The 18,066-nt window shown below is 49.4% G+C and overlaps 1 protein-coding gene across 4 annotated transcripts in view; it reads left to right on the top strand.

Annotated features, from left to right (window-relative positions):
* The window catches only part of ANKRD27 (ankyrin repeat domain 27), a 50,721-nt gene that overhangs the window by 28,898 nt on the left and 3,757 nt on the right, over nt 1–18,066 (top strand). For all 4 annotated transcript variants that reach the window (XM_027618893.2, XM_027618892.2, XM_027618891.2 and 1 more), the window contains 14 exons: nt 23–105; nt 571–686; nt 1,017–1,109; nt 2,431–2,628; nt 4,147–4,206; nt 4,307–4,426; nt 5,404–5,448; nt 8,453–8,575; nt 12,515–12,712; nt 13,924–14,043; nt 14,357–14,518; nt 15,791–15,902; nt 17,026–17,104; nt 17,290–17,362. In XM_027618893.2, the coding sequence (XP_027474694.1) occupies nt 23–105; nt 571–686; nt 1,017–1,109; nt 2,431–2,628; nt 4,147–4,206; nt 4,307–4,426; nt 5,404–5,448; nt 8,453–8,575; nt 12,515–12,712; nt 13,924–14,043; nt 14,357–14,518; nt 15,791–15,902; nt 17,026–17,104; nt 17,290–17,362 (1,582 nt within the window). The remainder of the gene's footprint in view (nt 1–22; nt 106–570; nt 687–1,016; nt 1,110–2,430; nt 2,629–4,146; nt 4,207–4,306; nt 4,427–5,403; nt 5,449–8,452; nt 8,576–12,514; nt 12,713–13,923; nt 14,044–14,356; nt 14,519–15,790; nt 15,903–17,025; nt 17,105–17,289; nt 17,363–18,066) is intronic.

The raw sequence follows: 18,066 nt of genomic DNA, 5'->3' as shown, positions 1-18,066 counted from the left end.
CCCGCTCTTCTCCCTCTTTTAGGAGGCTGAACGATCCCTCCATTGTTACTCCATTTTCCAGAGATGACAGGGGTTACACACCGCTCCATGTGGCCGCCCTCTGTGGTATGTGGTCTTGGGTTGACCTTTGGTTGGGCTACTAAAGCAAAGGGATGGAGCCAGGGGCGGCCCAGCAGAGGCCTGAGTGATGGGGTGGCGGAGTCGGGGGTGGCAGGGCCCGTGTCATGGGCCACCTCCAGGGGCTTTGCTATTTTTTTAATGGTCGTATAGTATTCCATCCTGTGAACTGACGCAGCACGGAATCTTCTGTGGATATCTGAGACTCTTTTCCACTACCTTCTGTTGCTGAGAGGTGAACCAGAGCCGAGCCCGCTCCGGAGGGGCAGGGTCTAGAGTGTCCTGAATCTAGAGTCTGGCTTGATGTTAGCTCTGGTCCCTCTCAAGGGGAAAAACACTTCCTGGCATGTCCCCTACCAGCGAATAAGAGGGTAAAACGATGGGACTTCACATTTAGGGCTTGGCGAGCCCCTGCTCTTTCCTTCTCTGTGGTGAGATCCCTCTGTTCTGCAGGGCAGGCATCCCTCATCGACCTCCTGGTTTCCAGGGGCGCGGTGGTAAACGCCACGGACTATCACGGGTCAGCCCCACTGCATCTCGCCTGCCAGAAGGGCTATCAGAGCGTCACGGTGAGCAGGGGCGCCACCCCTGTGCGCGTGCTCAGACGAGCCCGGTGCCGCGTGTCCAGAACCTCATGGCCACACTCCTGCCTCGCAGCCTCTCGGGATGGGCCACGTGTTCCAGGCCACAGTGCCGTGGACAAAACCCCTCGGTGTCGATGTGAAACATCCCGGCAGCTTCGGGGAAGAAGGGTGGGGCCGTGAGCCTTGTTCTTTAATGTCTCGGCGTTTTGAAGGGCAGGATGAGCGTGATAGTGGGATTTTAATTGTAGCGTAGGTCAGTACAGTTGCAGATGAGACCGCAGGCCACGCTGCTCACCGCGCTCGTCTCCTTGGCAGTTGCTGTTACTGCACTACAGAGCCAGCCCCGAGGTGCGGGACAGCCACGGCAGCACGCCTCTCCACCTGGCCTGCACCTATGGTCACGAAGACGTAAGTGGCGCCCCCCGTGCCCAGGGTAGCTCTTCTCTCCCCTTCTCACTCGCCAAGTTTCTGCTTGGTGAAACGTCACGCTTTACTGGCATGTTTGGTGGGTGATTTCTCTTTGATTAAAAAAAAAGCCTTAAGTGTATTACAGATGTCCTGCTGTAAGAACAGAAAGCTAGACTTTAATCGCCCGTTAGCATACCCTGAAATTAAAGTCATTTTCCTCCATCCCTGCCGCCACCTGGTTCTGATCTTTGTTCACCTTCAGTTTTTACATCTTCCATTTTTGTAGTCATAGTGACAGCTGTATCATTTCTGCTTCCCCTTCACCTTGAACTGTGTGTGTGTGTGATTTTGTCCTGACCACCCCCTCTCCATCTTCTCTGTGTGAGGACACGTGGGTTTACATGTACCCAAGGTAGAGGCCGGGTTAGGAGTGGATGTGGAAATATGAGATCGAGCTCTCCCCATCTTTATAAAGCCACTTTCTTAACGGTACGTCATGGAAATCCTGGAGGTCAGTAAACGTACCCCCAGCCCGTCCTTTAATTACTACACAGAGATCTGTTGCGTGTGTTGCGTCTGTGTCCCTAAGACCACCCCTTGGTCAGTGCCTTGCCAGGGCGACTGATAGGACTCGGCATATAGTCACGCTGCTATAATTGACGATAGCGAAAGGACCCAGGGCATGGTCACCGAAGGGAAAAGGTGCACAGATGAAGTCTGGAGGAAAGCAGGTGCAAGCTTCAAAGCATCCTCTCCCCAGGGAGATGTACAGAACATCCTCGGTTCATCCAGCAGTGAGTTATAATAGCAAATATTAAGTGCTGTCTACCAGGAGAGCTCTGTAGGGACTCAGGGCCCAGGATTTTTATTGGAAGCTGGTCACGTAATTGCGCTGTGCCTGCCACATGCCAAACTTCCAGACTTCTAGAAGAAAAGCAGGTGTTCAGCATAAACCATGTAGTTGCACAATTTAGACAGTGAGCCATTCCGCAGATCCAAGCTCCTGAGGAACATTGCGAGTCAGGGGCCAGCTTGCAAGCGGGCCTTTCAGTGGACAGTGGTCTCCGGCCTGCTGTGGTCATTCCCTTCTGCACATGGATACATCACAATTTATTCAGCCTTTTCTTACTGATCGACAGTTTTCAGAAAAATGATGTGTCCTGATGAGGTAACCTTGAACTCTGTCTCTCTGTTTCTGCACATTTGCTTGGTGAGCGGAGCCTGGCTGGAATCGGGGTGTGGACTGAGGCTGTGGGTTCCACAGACATTGCCCAAGGCTTGGCATGTGACTTACTGGTGGTATTTCCCATTTTCTTTGCAGTGTGTGAAGGCTCTGGTCTACTATGACGTGCAGTCATGCAGACTAGATATTTGTAACGAGAAAGGAGACACCCCACTACACATAGCTGCACGTTGGGGCTACCAAGGCATCATAGAGACATTGCTACAAAATGGAGCCTCCACAGAGATCCAGAACAGACTGAAAGAAACACCCCTCAAGTGTGCACTAAACTCAAAGGTAGCTTTTTATCATCTCAGAGCATCAGTATGACTTAAAAAAAAAAAATCAACGTCCAAGGATGGGGTCTTGGCTGTGCTGACCAACTGTGCATTAGTGCCTGAGGCCCGAACATGGCCTGTGCCCTCTCTGGTGCATTTAGGACCTGGTCGTCAATGGGTTTTACTTATTTATATTATTTCCAGCTTAACCAGCAGTTCTTCTCAGTCTTGTTCTAAGAGCTGCTCCCGGCAGAGTTTGCCCCAGCCCCTGAGTGCTGTTGGTTTCAGAGCAGACGGCATGGGGGGAAATGGGACACAGGCTCTGGCCAAGAGAAGCAGGGATTGGGCCTGGGGTATGGAAACAGCATTCTGTCTTCCACTTCATCCTCAGCTCCTAAATGCCTTCTTCTCTTTTGGCCAATTTTGAACATCGTTGTGTACGGTTTCTTTCATAATGAACCAATCCTTTCCTGTTGGTAATTTCTGGAACCACGTTAGTGTCTGGCAGCGTGTCATGGAAGTGGGGAGTGGATGGGGAGCAGGTGGGGAGCGAGAGGGCTCGCAGAGGCTGGTTCTCTGTGCCTCGCCCCCGCAGCCGCTCCGGCCGAGGGGATGCGCCCCCGGAGAAGCGCGGCCCGAGGCCATCGGACCACGTCCAGAGCATCGCGGGTGTGTGGCCCACATGAGCAATCCCGTCTTGATGCCGGCCTCCCGCACTTCCCCTTCGTGCAGGCTCGGCTTTCCGCCTCGTGACATTTTACCGGCTGCTTTTACAGCTTCCAGCTCTGTTTCACAGGGTTCTTTCAGGGTGTTTACTTCTCTTTCTAGGAGAGCAGTTTTTGTCTTTTAACCACACATGAGGTTCGATTGATGTACAAAAAGTTGAACTCATTTAATGTGTGCAACTCAGGGAAGTTGGAGACAAGTACATGCCAGTACGACCAGCTCCGTGACCCTCGCCACGGACACGCGCGTCACCTCCAGATGATTCCTTCTGCCCTCTTTCTGTGTCACGAGTACTAGTAGTATGTTGTGTGTGTCCCACGAACACAACATGAGGTCCCCAGTAGCCGATTCCGAAGGTGTAAATCCCTGCTGCTCACCCCAGGTGGGCCTCCGCCACGCTCCCCGTGCCCTCACAGGGTCTCGGCTTTGTAGTGGCCAGATCCTCCGGGACGGGGCAGTGCTGTGCTTGGCCTGAGGAGGTCGCGAGGAGCAGAGGGCCCCTCTGCCCAGGTAGCTTCTCCCAGAGGCCCCTTCCAAAGGGAGATAGGCAGAGAGGAGATGTCCTCTGAGCCCATTCAAGGGAAGCCCCAGCTCCTGTTGGGCAGCAGGGGCACTGAGAGGCAGCAGGAAGCCCCCACTTAATCTGTGTGATCCTGGGTGAGCTCCTGCCCGCTCAGGCCGTGGTTTCTCTGTCTCTCCAGGGGCGTGGTCAGGCTGCGTGACCTTTGGAGGAGGTGGGCAGGTGGCTGGGCCTACGGGTGATGCTACTTTGGCAACCTTTCTCAGTATTTTTCCTGTTCCCTTCTCCTAGATTCTGTCAATAATGGAGGCCTATCATCTGCCCTTGGAAAGGAGGAGGAAGTCTTCAGAGGTGAGTGAATGAGGCTGGGCTTGGTGGCCCCCTGGGAGAGCCCGGCCTGCTCTCTGGACCTCACGAGGCCCTTCTCCTGTCGGGGCCCCCCTGGCCACAGGTCCCAGTGCAGCCCCCTCAGCGCCCCGTGGACTCCATCAGCCAGGCCTCCTCCACCTCCAGCTTCTCCTCTGTGTTGGTGAGCTCCAGACGGGAGGAGCCCAAGAAGGACTACAGAGAGGTGAGGCTCCCAGGTGGGAGGGCCGACAGGAGGGCAGCCGTGTGTCAAGGCAGCCAGTTAAAGAGCCATGCATGACAAGGGCTGCCCAGGGGACCCCGGGGGATGCCCAGCCAGCAGTTCTCACCCTGCTGCTTGCATGCTCGGCTCCTGAAGCAGCTCTTTGTTTTGGGGATTGTATGTGTTTGTGTGAGACAGAGGGACAGAGTAGGGAGTCTTCTAGGAAAAGTCTAAGGAAAGTCACCTGTAGGTCCACAGATTTAAGATCATTTTACAAACTAAATTTTCAGCACTTACGTCCCGCTCTGTAAGCATCCCTGTCAACCTGATGTATCGTCCCTGACTTCTGGCCAACACATTGTGTTCTGTAAAAGGTGATTTATAGCCTGTTTTTTTTTTCTTCTCCATTTAACCTGTCTGCAAGCTCATCCAGCGTCAGCCCGCAGAGCAGACCATCCCGTGGACATCTCACGACTCCTCTGCCTGCTCCCCTGTGTGCGGGGAGCCTCACTGCCTCCGCACAGGGCATTTGTCCCCTGCCACCCCCAAGCTGTGACCTGCTCTTGAAGGGCCCGATAAGCTTAGCTTGATGCGAAGGCACAGTAGAGAAAGCACGGAGACACATTCCGGAGTCTAAGAGAGCCCTGGAATGGTTCCTGGTGTGCCCTCAGCTGTCGGATGATGAGGGCTGAGTATGTGTGATCTCCGGGGTGGCTGGCTTGCGCTTCATTTGCAGTGACCAGCATCTCGCTTGGCCACATCACCAGCAGATCATTCCATAGACCTCAGGGGGAAATGGGTTCGGTGCACGCTGGTGCCCTCCTGGACGGCCTAGCCGGGCAGTCTCAGGGCTATGCTTGTGAGATGCTGAATGAGGTGTTAAAACTCCACAAACCCAGAGACAAATGAGAGCCTCTGGGTCTTCTATTACAGCTTAATTATTAAAATCATTTTCTAACATTCTTTTTCCTTTACTTAAGGTAGAAAAACTTTTAAGAGCGGTTGCCGATGGAGATCTAGAAATGGTGAGTTTTTAGCAGCACGTCTAAAAAAGCTTGCTGTCGGTAAAAAGAGCTGAACCTTTTTCTTGTCGATGGTTCGGTCAGGAGCTATGTTCTGTTCACTTTCACATGGAAGGGCTGCATTTAATGACTGCGCAGTAATGTAGGTGTTCGCGTTTTCCTTTCACGTACTGAGTAGGTGGTCATAAAGCGGCACAGAGAGCCTACTAGAGGTTCACGTTCCGGAAGGCTGGTGACATGTTGGCCAGCCCTGCCGTGGGCAGGAGCACAAAGTGCGGGCTCCGAGCCTGGCCCACTAGCTGGGAGCAGGATGTGCAGGCAGGGAGGGTGGAGAGGAGGAGTAGGGTGGTGCAGGGGAGTGTGGCTGGGAGGGCCAGAGCCCAGAAGCCCTGGTGTGGCCCCGTGGAAGTGGTGGGCGGCTGTGGTGCCCGGGCAGGAGGCTGAGGTCTGAGGCTTGGGACTCCCAAGGAGTCCCAGGCCGGGTGTCCCAACGAGGTGGTGCTCGCTGCTGTGGGTTGGCATGGGGAGAAGACCTGGCTGGGGGGAAGGTGTCTGTCCCAACCCTCCCTGCAGATGCCAGGGAACACCTGATCAGGTCACTGGAGCATGGAGATAGCCTTTCTTAGATTCCCACGGGCGGTTTCCCCCGGCTTGCCTTTGGCTTCCTGGAAGGAACTTGCTACATCTTCTACTTTAAAAGGAAGAGTAACTTGGGTGCTTACCAGATGAGGAGCTCTGAATAAATCATCTGAGAGAGCTTGGCGGTAGTGTGTGTTTCAGGAGGGCCTTTCTCAGGTGATCCAGCTTGAGGTGGTGCACAGAAGTTGCTGGGATCTGATCATAACCACCTCGGGTTATGTTTAGAATCTGACTGTAGTTTCCACTATATTCGCTTTTATGCAGTGGCTGCTGTCAGTGCACCAGACTGACACATGGTCCCTCCGGGGGGAGGATGGGCAGGACATGGGCGTCTGTACCTGTACCTGTCCTCTCAGGAGACTGGCCCTAGGAGAACCCAGCATTCTTCGGAGGAGGCGAGTAGGACTTCTCCAGGCACCCTGGAGCCATGGTGTGAGCCAGCAGCACAGTCTGTGCAGAGAAGAGATTCTGACTGTCCCTGCGTCGTGACACGCTCACTCCTCTTCCTTCTGGGGGTGGGTGAGGGGGCCGAGGCCATTCATGACCGCCTGGTGCCCAGGGGTCACCACCCAAACTGATCTACACACGTGGCAGCCTCCAACACCCCACCCAAGGACCTGCCCCTCCGCTCCCCCCGTACTTGTTCCCTGCCCTTGTCTGTCCCACTAGCCTGTTAGCTGAGGCCCCTGGGTGGAGGCCTTTGGCATTTCCACCCTGGGCGGGGGTATCTGCTGTCCGGATGTGGAAGGGACCTGGAGGAGAGACATTTGGGGTCAAAGGCGGTCTTCTTGGAACCCCTTGTCACTCCCCTCATGCACATGCTGACTTCCTCAGTGCTCAGAACCAGGCCTAGAAATGTATTTATATCGTTCCCAATTTTCAAATTTAATATCCTAGAGACCAGTTTTAAATTGGATTTTTTGGTGGTCTCCAATGCGTTCAGGTGTGGCTAGTGCGTGGCTAGTGCGTGGAAAGGACACTGGCGTGGCGTCAGGGAGCCTGCATATAAGGTTCTGACCTCCACTTCCTAGTTGTGGGGCCTTGGACGAGTTATTTCCTCTCAGAGTGAGTTTTCTCCCAGGTTAGAAGGGACGAGTCGTTGAAAATATACAATTAGTTAATACAAGCCGAGGTGCTCGCGACACGCTCCAGGACCGGGGAGTGAAAGCAGCACCACTCTGCCTGGGTGATGCAGTTGGTGAAGCATCTGACTCTTGGTTTTGGCTCAGGTCCTGATCTCAGGGCCCTGGGATCGAGCCCCGCATTGGGCTCTGCGCTCAGCTCGGAGTCTTTCAGATTCTTTCTCCCTCCCCCTCTGCCCCTCCGCTTGTGCTCACTCTCTCTAAAATAAAAAGTTCTTAAAAAAGAAAAAAAAAGATAGGGGCACCTGGGTGGCTTAGTCAGTTAAGCGTCTGCCTTCGGCTCAGGTCATGATCCCAGGGGTCCTGGGATCAAGCCCCGCATCGGGCTCCTGCTCAGCAGGGAGTCTGCTTCTCCCTCTCCTGCTGCCTGCCGCTCTGCCTACTTGAGCTTTCTATTTCTCTATCATACAAATATATAAAAATCTTTAAAAAAAAGAAAAAAGGTAAGAAAAAAAAAGATAAAGGAATCTCTACCACAAGCTGTAGAGATGGCGCTAAAGTTCTCTGTATCACCTGTAAAAGGACAGAGAAAGGGCTTGGGCACGGTGAACCCAGTCATTTCTAAATCACTGTGGTGGTTGAGGAAGTGGAGGCCCTGATCTGGGAGCAGGGTGTGTGTGTGTGTGTGTGTGTGTGTGTGTGTGTGTGTGTGTGTGTGTGTGTGTGTGTGTGTGTGTGTAGGGGGTTGAGGAAGTGGAGGCCCTGTGTGTGTGTGTGTGTGTGTGTGTGTGTGTGTGTGTGTAGGGGGTTGAGGAAGTGGAGGCCCTGTGTGTGTGTGTGTGTGTGTGTGTGTGTGTGTGTGTGTGTGTGTGTGTAGGGGGTTGAGGAAGTGGAGGCCCTGTGTGTGTGTGTGTGTGTGTGTGTGTGTGTGTGTGTGTGTGTGTAGGGGGTTGAGGAAGTGGAGGCCCTGTGTGTGTGTGTGTGTGTGTGTGTGTGTGTGTGTGTAGGGGGTTGAGGAAGTGGAGGCCCTGTGTGTGTGTGTAGGGGGTTGAGGAAGTGGAGGCCCTGTGTGTGTGTGTGTGTGTGTGTGTGTGTGTGTGTGTGTGTGTGTGTGTGTGTGTGTAGGGGGTTGAGGAAGTGGAGGCCCTGATCTGGGAGCAGGGTGTGTGTGTGTGTGTGTGTGTGTGTGTGTGTGTGTAGGGGGGGAGGAGGGAGAGTTACTGTAGCTTGTAAAGGAGCTAAGGGTGAGTTTTAAGTTCCTGTTTATCCTTCCTGCCCAACACCAGGTGCGTTACCTTCTGGAGTGGACGGAGGAGGACCTGGATGAATTGGAGGATGCTGTCAGCATAGGCGATGTTGAATTTTGTCACCCCTTGTGCCAGTGCCCGAAATGTGCTCCAGCTCAAAAGGTTTGGCTTTGCTTCCATTGGTGCAGCTGGGGGTGGGGGTGGGGAGGCAAATTCTTCTTTTCCGGAAAGTTGTCTGCTTCTCAGCCAACCAGTTACTGAGTGGGTGCTAGTTGGCATCCCCTGAGATGTGGTGAGGTTTAGTCACTTAGCTCAGGGAGGAGAGACACTAACACTAGTGTGGATCTGCCTTGGGCGGCTGACTTTCTGAATGGGCAGGTCAGGGAGCAGAGGAATGCACATGTGCTCAGTGTTTCAGCTCCTCTCTGGGCCCCTGAGTCACAAGGCAAGAGTTTATGGCTGAGGGTGTCTGTCTACATGGCTGCCAATTCCTTGAGGAAGCTGCATTCGAGATCCATTGCCCACTGTCTGTGCTCAAGTTGGTCCACCTTCTGTGGGAGGACCCACCCTCCAAATACAGAGGATCCTCTGTGCCCTTTCCCCAATCTCCCCCAGTGGTAACAGCTTGCAAAGCCATAGGATGGTATCCTAGCCAGGATACTGACCCAGAAACAATTCACACATCTTATCCACATTTCTTTGATTTTCCTGGTGCTCACATGTGCATATGCATGTGTGTGCCTGTGTGTTCACTTTGATCACACGCATAGCTTTGTGCATCCACCACCACATTGAAGGTACCAACAGGCTCCCTCACTATGGGAAGAACTACTCACGTTGCCCTTTCCCATACCCATCTGTCCCCCTGCCACCCCCTAACCCACAAGTTCTGAGATTGAGGTTGAGGTTCATTTTTTTTTGCCTGTGGATGTCCACCTGTTCCACACCACTTGTTGGAAAGACCATCCTTCCTCCATTGACTTGCTGTCCCACCTCCATTGATAATATACGGTGTGGGTCTCTCTCCAGGTTCTGCATTCTGTTCCACAGATCTGTGTGTCTGTCCTTCTACCAGTTCCATGCTGTCTCGATTACTGGAGCTATAGGAAGCTTTAGTATTGGGTAGAGCCATTCTTCCTAACTTGTTCTTCATTGCCAGGATCATTTTAGCTAGTCTACGCCTGTGCCTTTCCGTATATATTTTAGAATGGGTTTGTTTATGTCTACCAAAAATCTTACTAGGATTTTGGTAGGAATTACATTAACCACCGTAGATCAAGTTGGGGAGAAATGACATCTTTACTGTGTTGACTTCATGAATATGGTATCTCTCTCCAAATATTTTGGCCTTCTTTGATTTGTTTATCGTTTTGTGATTTTTAGCATACAGATCCTGCCCATGTTTTCTGAAGTGTATACTTAAGTATCATTTTCTTTTGAGAATCATAAATGGTATTTTGCATAGAGTATGCACTTTTGTGCTAGCTACCTAACTCGATGTGTATGTCCCATACTGAGAAAATTAATTTGACTCTGCAAAACAGGCATAGTGGTGTTGTCCTTTGTATTACAAGATAATACTGCCTTATTTTAAAAAGCTTCACCATAGGTTATTCCAACCCAGTAACATTGAAATTAGTAAAACTTTCATTCACGTGTAGCTTTTCAGCTCGCTCCAGGGTCATGTGTACGTTGGGGATGTGCAACTCTTGTTCTGTCCCGATGCTGCTGGATGGGGACAGCCCAAAGAATGATTTCCCCTGTGTAGACTGCTATGAAAAGCATAGGGATTAAAAAAGGCAGATGATGTTTCGAAGGGTACTAGTGAAGTGACCGTACTTCAGGCCCAGTCCGGGACTGAGTGTGGCTAGAGGCAGCTCCTGTGTCTCGCTGTCACTGCTCTTGCCATTTGCCTGCACTCTGTTCTTCCCCACCTCACGGTTCATTCGTTACAACAAGAAACCGGAGTACACATTAAAATAACTGCTGGATTTGTTGAATAAAATCTTAACGTTCCCTGCTTTTTTAAAACCTTTTTCTCATTTTGAAGTTCCTCAAAAAGACCTAAAAAAGACATTTATATGAAGATTGCTTCATGTCTGTGACTTAGCTAACCACCCCCTGGCCCCACCCTCTTCTAGCCCACTGGTGTGTTTAGAGTGTTTAAAAAACCTTTATTGAAGTACAATTTACACCCAGTAAAGTCCTATGTACTGTGTACAATCCCTTGAGTTTCCGCATGAAGCCATGACCACAGTCCAGATCCAGAACACTCCATTACTTCTGAGGGTTTTCTTGGGCTTCCCTGCTTCCTCCCCTGTCCCAGGCAACGCCCGGGGTCTGCTGTCTGTCATCACAGACTCGTTGGCATTTTCTAGAATTTTATGTGAGTGGAAACCAGACAGGACCCACTCTGTTGAATCTGGCTTCCTTCATGCAGCAGAATGTTTTGAGATCCACACCAGGTCAGTGGATTCCTTTCTTTTTACTTCTGGATAGTATTTTGTTGAATATACTAGAATCAATTGAATCACCCGTTGACATTTGCGTAGTTTCCCATTTGGGGCTTTGTGAAGAAAGCTAGTGTGAACTAGCTTTGTATAAATATATGTTTACTTGGGTAAATACCTCGGGGTGTAATTGCTGGATTATGTAGTAAGTGTGTGTGTAACTTGATAAACTGCCAGTTTTCCAGAGTGATTTTCCATCTTCCATTCCTGCCACTAGTGTGTGAGAGTTCTTTCTGGTTGCCCCACATCCTTGTGAGTATTCAACTTTAGCCATTCCTGTAAGTGTGCAGTATTTCATTGTTTTTTTTTCTCCCTACTTCATCTGTTTGTTTTTTTTGTTTTTTGAGGTACAGTTTACATGCAGCAAAATTTACCCTTTTAAGGCAGCATGCAATTTTCCCAAGAGAAAACCTTTTTAATCATCAAAAAGTGAACTAGATAACCAAAGTTTTCATCTTTGGGCAGTCACCTGGAATGCTGACATAGCAATTTTATTATTAGAATGTAGGATTCAATATCATAATTTAATGTTTGTTTTCATTTGTATGGTTTATAAATGTTTTGTTTGTCCTTTTAATTACTGATAGATTATTCTTCTACTGGCATGATTGATTTTAAAACCACTGCGAATCAATACAGACTGTCTCCATGATATCAACATTTGTCTTTTGTTTTTCCAAATCTTGTGCCTATCTTTTTTTTAAAAGTTGGATTGTCTAATGGACTTGTAAGAATCTGTTGCTGTTTTTAAATTCTGGTTGGTACACGTCCCTTGTCGGGTCCACGTAGTACAAACATTTTCTCCTGCTCCATGACTTGCCTTTTCATTTTCTTGTGTCTTTCAAAGAATAACCACTTAAAATTTGCATTAAGTCCAGTTCATCAAACTGTTCCTTTATGGTTTTTGCTTTTTGTGTCTTCTCTAAGAAATCTTTGCTTATCACAGTGTTGCAGGGATTTCTTGTGTACTCGCTTCAAGAAGTTTATAGTTGTAGCTCTTACATTTAGGTCTATGAGGCATTTTTAATTTTTATGTGTGGTGAGGGTTGATGTGCGTTTTTCCATATGTGGATATCCCATTGTTCAGATGCCATTTGTGGAACAGACTTCCTATTTCCCATTGAATCGCCTTGGCATAAAGAGGCATCATTTCGGGGGGCTTGCTGTTTTGGAAATGGAAGTAATCCTTTGGTATATCTTACCTTTCTAAAGTTGTAGGAATTCACCTGTGGGTAACCTGATTCTGGATCCCACTGTGATCCCAAATTGTACAGAGGCTGGGGGTGGGGGACGACACAGATGGCTTCAATTCCTTCAGCCCAGTTTCTTTTTTCTTTTTTTTTTTTTAAAGATTTTATTTATTTGACAGAGAGAGAGACAGCGAGAGAGGGAACACAAGCAGGGGGAGTGGGAGAGGGAGAAGCAGGCTTCCCGCGGAGCAGGGAGCCCGATGCGGGGCTCAATCCCAGGACCCTGGGATCATGACCTGAGCCGAAGGCAGATGCTTAATGACTGAGCCACCCAGTGCCCCTTCAGCCCAGTTTCTTAAATACTAATGATGTTTCTCTCTCCATCTTCTGCATTTAACTAGAAGCTGGCAAAGATTCCTGCCAGTGGACTTGGTGTGAATGTGACCAACCAGGACGGCTCCTCCCCATTGCATGTTGCTGCTCTGCATGGGCGGGCGGACCTTGTCCCTCTCCTTTTGAAACATGGTGCCAGTGTGGGTGCCAGAAACGTAAACCAAGCTGTCCCGCTCCACCTGGCCTGCCAGAAGGGCCACTTCCAGGTATGGGTCTTTCTCCTGGGCAGAGGGCATGGGGTGCTTGCTCTTGGTTAGAACTGTCCGTGGTGGAAATGCTGCAGAGAGGCAAGTTTGGGGGTGGGCCCAGAGGACAGACACATTTCTTTCTTCCCAGCCCCGAGATTCTGTGCTGCATGGGGCAAGACTGCTCAGCAACAGAACGCAGAACTCTGTTGCTTCTGGGGGTGGGCCCTCCCCTTCCCCACCTCATCCCCGCCCCCCCACTCCACTGTCATGCACCTCTCAGTGGCACAGAGGCCTCCTCCTGATTCTGACCCCAGCAGGAGCTGTCTCTGGTGCTTGGGTGTTGGTCATTGAGGGCTCTACCTGCAACTTGGCACCTTTCATCCCCACAGCCCTTGGTCTTTGTCAAACAGTTTAAGACTTTATTTATTTTTTTAAGATTTTATTTATTTGAGAGAGAGAGAGGGCAGGGGGAGGGGCAGAGGGAGAAGCAGGCTCCCCACTGAGCAGGGAGCCCAATGCGGGGCTCAATCCCAGGACCCCAGGATCATGACCTGACTTGAGCTGAAGGCAGATACTTAGCTGACTGTACAACCTAGGCACCCCAGTTTAAGTACTTTATAGAGAATGGCCCTAAGGAGGAGGTGCAAGAGAGAATTGTGAAATGATTTGTTTTTCAAAGTCCTATATTTCTTTTTGAAAATTATCTATTTAAAACAATTTTTCCCTTACTAGCTGTACCGTAAGCTTTTAAAAGACAGGAACCAGGGGTGCCTGGCCGGCTCAGTCAGTAGAGCATGTGACTCTTGATCTCAGGGTTGTGAGTTCCCAAGCCCCATGTTAGGTGTAGAGTTTACTTAAAAAACAAAAATAAAAAATAAATAAAAGACAGGAACCAAATCAGATCTTCCATCTCTCTCGTAACACCTAACATAGCACTTCAAATGTCAGTTTCCCAGTCTATAAAACTGGAGTGATAATTACAGCGCTCCATACATAGGGCAGGACTAATGATGAAATGAAAAAAAAATAGTGCTAGCACATTGCCTGGTGGAGGAGGTCCTCAGCAAATGTCTGTTGCACCCCGCTTGAGTTGGTCGGCTTTCTCCTGAGTCAAACATGTATCCAAAGAGCCTTCCCAGTAAACTTAGAGAAGAGTAAAAAGGAGATCAAGTTAGAGGATTTCTTCCACAGATTTAATTAAGGTTGGAATTTTGTCTTCGCTGGGCTAGGTGGTGAGGTGTCTATTGGATTCTAATGCAAAACCCAATAAAAAGGATCTAAGTGGAAACACACCCCTCATTTACGCCTGTTCCAATGGCCACCATGAAGTCGCGGCACTGCTGTTACAGGTAAGGGCCCCCCAGCCCTGGAGCTGCCGGGTACTCGTCAGTCGTGGGTGCCTCATTTTCTGGCATCCCCCCCCTTTTTTTTAAGAGAGAGAAAGAGAAGCAGCGTATGGGAGCTGGGGGTGGGGAGGGACAGAGGGAGAGGGAGAGAGAGGAGAGAATCTTAAGCAGGCTCCACATAGTGCAGGGCCCGGCGCAGGGCTTGATCTCACAACGCTGAGATCATGACCTGAGCGGAAATCACGAGTCGGACACTTATTGAGCCACCGAGGCGCCTCTCTGGCATTCCTTTTGATTGCACTGTTTCTCCTTCTAGCACGGGGCCTCCATTAACCTCTCTAACAATAAGGGTAACACAGCACTGCACGAGGCGGTGATAGAAAAGCATGTCTTCGTGGTGGAGCTGCTTCTGCTTCATGGGGCATCAGTTCAGGTCTTGAACAAGAGACAGTGCACCGCAGTAGACTGTGCTGAACAGGTGAGTGGGGAGCTCCCTTGCAGCTCACTCTGGCTTCCCCGTGGTTAAACCACATCTGAAATAGCAGGAGCCAACCTTTGAATCGTGACGCTGGGATAAGTCGGTGTGCCGGGAGTCTGCAGGTGCGGTCGAATATTCAGTCCTTGGTCCCCGGGTCAGAGGTGGTCTGCTTGGGGAGCCAGGAGTCAGTCTTTCAGGGCTTGCTTTCAAAGGACTGAGTGGAGGTGCTCCCCTGACTGCTGCAGGTGTCGGCGCCTTGTTCTGGCCCAGGGATGAGCCATCTGGTGCCCCCAGGGAAGCAGCGAGCTGAGACCGTGTTCTGGGCTCACGCTCCCTGCATGGGGACTGCACCTGCGGTCTTAGCACAACGGAGAGCGTTCAGTTGTGATTCTTTTTTTTTTTTTTTTTTTTTTTTTTTAAAGATTTTATTTATTTATTTGACATAGAGAGAGAGAGACAGAGTGAGCACAAGCGGGGGGAGTGGCAGGCAGAGGCAGAGGGAGAAGCAGGCTCCCCACAGAGAAGGGGAAGCCCGATGTGGGACTCGATCCCAGGACGCCGGGATCATGACCTGAGCCGAAGGCAGTCGCTTAACCAACTGAGCCACCCAGGTGCCCTCAGTTGTGATTCTAAGTCTCCTGGAGTTATTCTCCCTGTAAGGGGAATTGTGATGACCAGGTCACCCCTCCTTCCCGTGCTGTTCCCTGCACAGGGAACTGGTGAGGAGAAGGCTTCCTCTCCTGGGAGGAGCAAGCTCTCTACTGTCCCCATTTTCACATTGAGTCTTTTTGTTTTTGACTCGGGGCAGACAGCTGGTAGGCTGTTAAGTGACACTGGTGTCATGTAAAAGTCACCATAAACCCAACATACTCATAGGCTTATCACGTTTTCAGTGACATTTCCTGACAGAATCGAAATATTTTAAACCTTCCATGAGCAATTTCTCAAAAGATGATGAGTGTTTTTTATCGAGTACTTAGTATGTGCTGGGCCATCGATAACCCCATGAGAACTCTGCAGTAAGAGATCCCGTTCTCATCAGCCCCATCGCACAGGGCAGCTAAGTACCCGGCCCGGATTCCCTAGTAGAGGCCGAGCCAGGCTCCAACGGCAGGGCTGCTCCTCACCACGAGCCTCAATGGCATCAGCTTCGTCTGTAGCTGCTGCTTAGCTTCTCTGCCCAGCCGCACCAATACTGACAGATCAAAAACAGCCAATAAGCTGCTAAGAATTAAAAATACTAATTGTTACCTTTTCCCTTTCAAATTGTAGAATTCAAAAATAATGGAATTACTTCAGGTAGTACCGAGCTGTGTGGCCTCAGTAGAGGATGTTGGCGAAACAGACCACAAGGAGTACGTTACTGTTAAGATCAGGAAAAAATGTAAGAATTTACATTCTCTCTGTAATTCTCAATATGGGCATATTTGGAAATTCATGAGTAGTTGCTCGTGTTCATTTAATTGTGAATGTGGAATGTCATTATACTCATGACTGGGGGCGGGATAGGGGCACCAAAGAAATGTCACAACCTCGCTCATCAGCTTGTTTTGCTACTGGTTTTCTGGTTGATTGGGATGATGCTTCCTAAGGGAATAAGGTGGCCACTCAGCCTCACCTTTGACGGCTCAGGCGTCCCCCACCAGCTGGAGAGAAGGAGCAGCCTCTGGGAGATTCTTACATGCTGCATGGCCCAGACCCAGGCCTTTTTCTAAGCATTTCCTGGACATCTGGGGCTCAGCGTTTCCTGCTAACTTTAAACGTTTTTATTTACTTAATTTGCAGGTATACAGAGATTGTTGGTAATTAGAATAGTAGTTGCTAAACATGGATAGGTTGAAGTATTTTCTTTCTTTCTTTCTTTTTTTAGTTGTTAATAGTCTAGATTGGGTCCATGCTCTACTCTTTTAAGATTTTTTTTTTTAATCAATCTCTACACCCAACATGAGTCTCAAACTCACAAGCCCGAGATCAAGAGTCGCACCCTCTACCACCGACTGAGCCAACCAGGCGCCCCTCTGGAATAAAGTGAATAAACCCACTTCCACCTCAGTAATCCCGAGGCTGTGTCACCACAGTTGCCTGTAGCTGGAGAATATCCGTGTGTTAATAAGGTTGTATCTTTCCTTGCCATGGGGGTTCACACAGTAATAAATAGCTACTAATATGTTTCTTTAAGCAGATAGCGGTGCTTAATTTTCTAAATTTTGTTAAGCTAAGAAAATTGAAAGATTGGGGCGCCTGGGTGGCTCAGTTGTTAAGCGCCTGCCTTCGGCTTAGGTCATGATCTCAGGGTCTTGGGATCGAGCCCTACATCGGGCTCCCTGCTCAGTGGGGAGTCTGCTTCCTCCTCTCCCACTCCCCCTGCTTGTGTTCCTGCTCTCTCTCTCTCTCTCAAATAAATAAATAAAATTAAAAAAAAAATCGAAAGGTTGCATCTGTGCTATAACTCTAATTAAACTACTTTGGAAGTTTTCAGATGTTTATCCTTTTATTTTAATCTACAGGGAACTCAAAAATGTACGATCTACCAGATGAACCTTTCACCAGACAGTTCTACTTTGTCCACTCAGGTGGTCAGTTTAAGTGAGTATAAAATTTGAGTTGATTTCTGTGCCTTTGACCCCACCTTTACTTACAACTCAGGCCAGGTATGTGCCCCTTCAGCGGGTTAGAGAAAATCTGCACTCACCAAATGCTGCCACCTCGTGGCCAACCAGAGTGTTTCACGCCAGTATTTCAGACTGATTTCACTTTGTTTCCGGTTTCAGGGGAAGGACTTCAAGGGAGATTATGGCAAGAGATAGCAGTGTCCCTAATTTTACTGAAGACTCTTTGCATGAGGTGAGTTATTCAATGCTGGCTTATCATATTTCTTAAAGCCTGGCTTTTCCAAAACGACTCTACGGTGAACACATTTCTCATTTCATGATTCCCTTCTTTGCAAGAATTTGTAACAATTAAGATGAGTTCGTTAGTGGGACAGCCAGGAGTACAGACTTCATTTATTGAGAAAGGAGAGTGAGGGGAAAATGGGAAATAGGGGTACGCGTGGAGATTCTGGGGCTTATGGTGCGTGTACTTGGTGGAACAGCTCAGCTGCCCGTAGTGTGGGAATCACTGATGAAAGGAGGAAACCAAGTGTATATATAGATGCGTAAAAAACTTCTCCAGATGTGGTCTAGAGTTGCTCATATGGACAATTTTGCATGTGTCCATCTTCCTACAGCACTGCTTACTCAGTTATAAAGAGACACTTGCTTTATGTTCTGTCATACTATTAGGTGACTCTTCTCAGAAACGTGACTTTTCCTATTGCTCCTTGCATTACATGACTGTTGATGAGAAGCAGACTTTACAGCAAAGATGCAGAAGCTCTAAATCTGTTTTAGAGAATCAAAGTGATGTTTGTTAACATGACTCATTTCGATCTCCTATGTAACCTTTTGTGACTTTGCTAACAGACGTGCTGCTGCATGGGAAACCCGCAAACTCTGAAATCTGCTTGGGTTCCATCAAGCACTTTTCCCTTGTGAGCTGTGGGACTT

Source organism: Zalophus californianus, chromosome 17 (genome assembly GCF_009762305.2).
Source record: "Zalophus californianus isolate mZalCal1 chromosome 17, mZalCal1.pri.v2, whole genome shotgun sequence".
Lineage (NCBI taxonomy): Eukaryota > Metazoa > Chordata > Mammalia > Carnivora > Otariidae > Zalophus > Zalophus californianus.
Note: the sequence above shows the minus strand (reverse complement) of the source record. Positions and strands in the feature narration are given on the sequence as shown.